This window comes from Egretta garzetta, unplaced genomic scaffold (genome assembly GCF_000687185.1).
Source record: "Egretta garzetta isolate BGI_Z169 unplaced genomic scaffold, ASM68718v1 C8030538, whole genome shotgun sequence".
Classification (NCBI taxonomy): Eukaryota; Metazoa; Chordata; class Aves; order Pelecaniformes; family Ardeidae; genus Egretta; species Egretta garzetta.
In genome coordinates, this window is record NW_009264867.1 from 1 (window position 1) to 290 (window position 290).

At 66.6% G+C, this 290-nt stretch overlaps 1 protein-coding gene across 1 annotated transcript; it reads right to left on the reverse strand.

Annotated features, from left to right (window-relative positions):
- Positions 1–3: 3 nt before the first annotated feature.
- LOC104121710 (claw keratin) lies at positions 4–285 on the reverse strand (the record flags this gene model as incomplete). Its single annotated transcript, XM_009647227.1, has 1 exon — positions 4–285. A coding segment is annotated over exon 1 (282 nt), but the record flags the coding sequence as incomplete, so codon positions are not given.
- Between the last annotated feature and the right edge of the window lie 5 nt (positions 286–290).

Genomic DNA, 290 nt, shown 5'->3' on the forward strand with positions numbered 1-290 from the left:
ATAGCCTCCATAGCCCCCATAGCCCCCAAGGCCGCCATAACCACTACGGCCTCCAAAGGTGCCACCAAAGCCCCCTCCAACGCCAGGGAGTCCCGCTGAGCCAACAGTGCTGTGCTGCGGGAAGGAGCTGAGGATGGGCCCGGGCAAGGTGACCACTGAGGGTGGGGGCTGGATGACCACCGTGGAGTCAGGGCACTGGCGCACGCAGGGCTCGTTGCAGCTGTCGGCAAGCGGGGCCGGGGCGGCCACCCCACAGGAAGTGTTGCACAGGCTGGAGCAGGACATCGTTC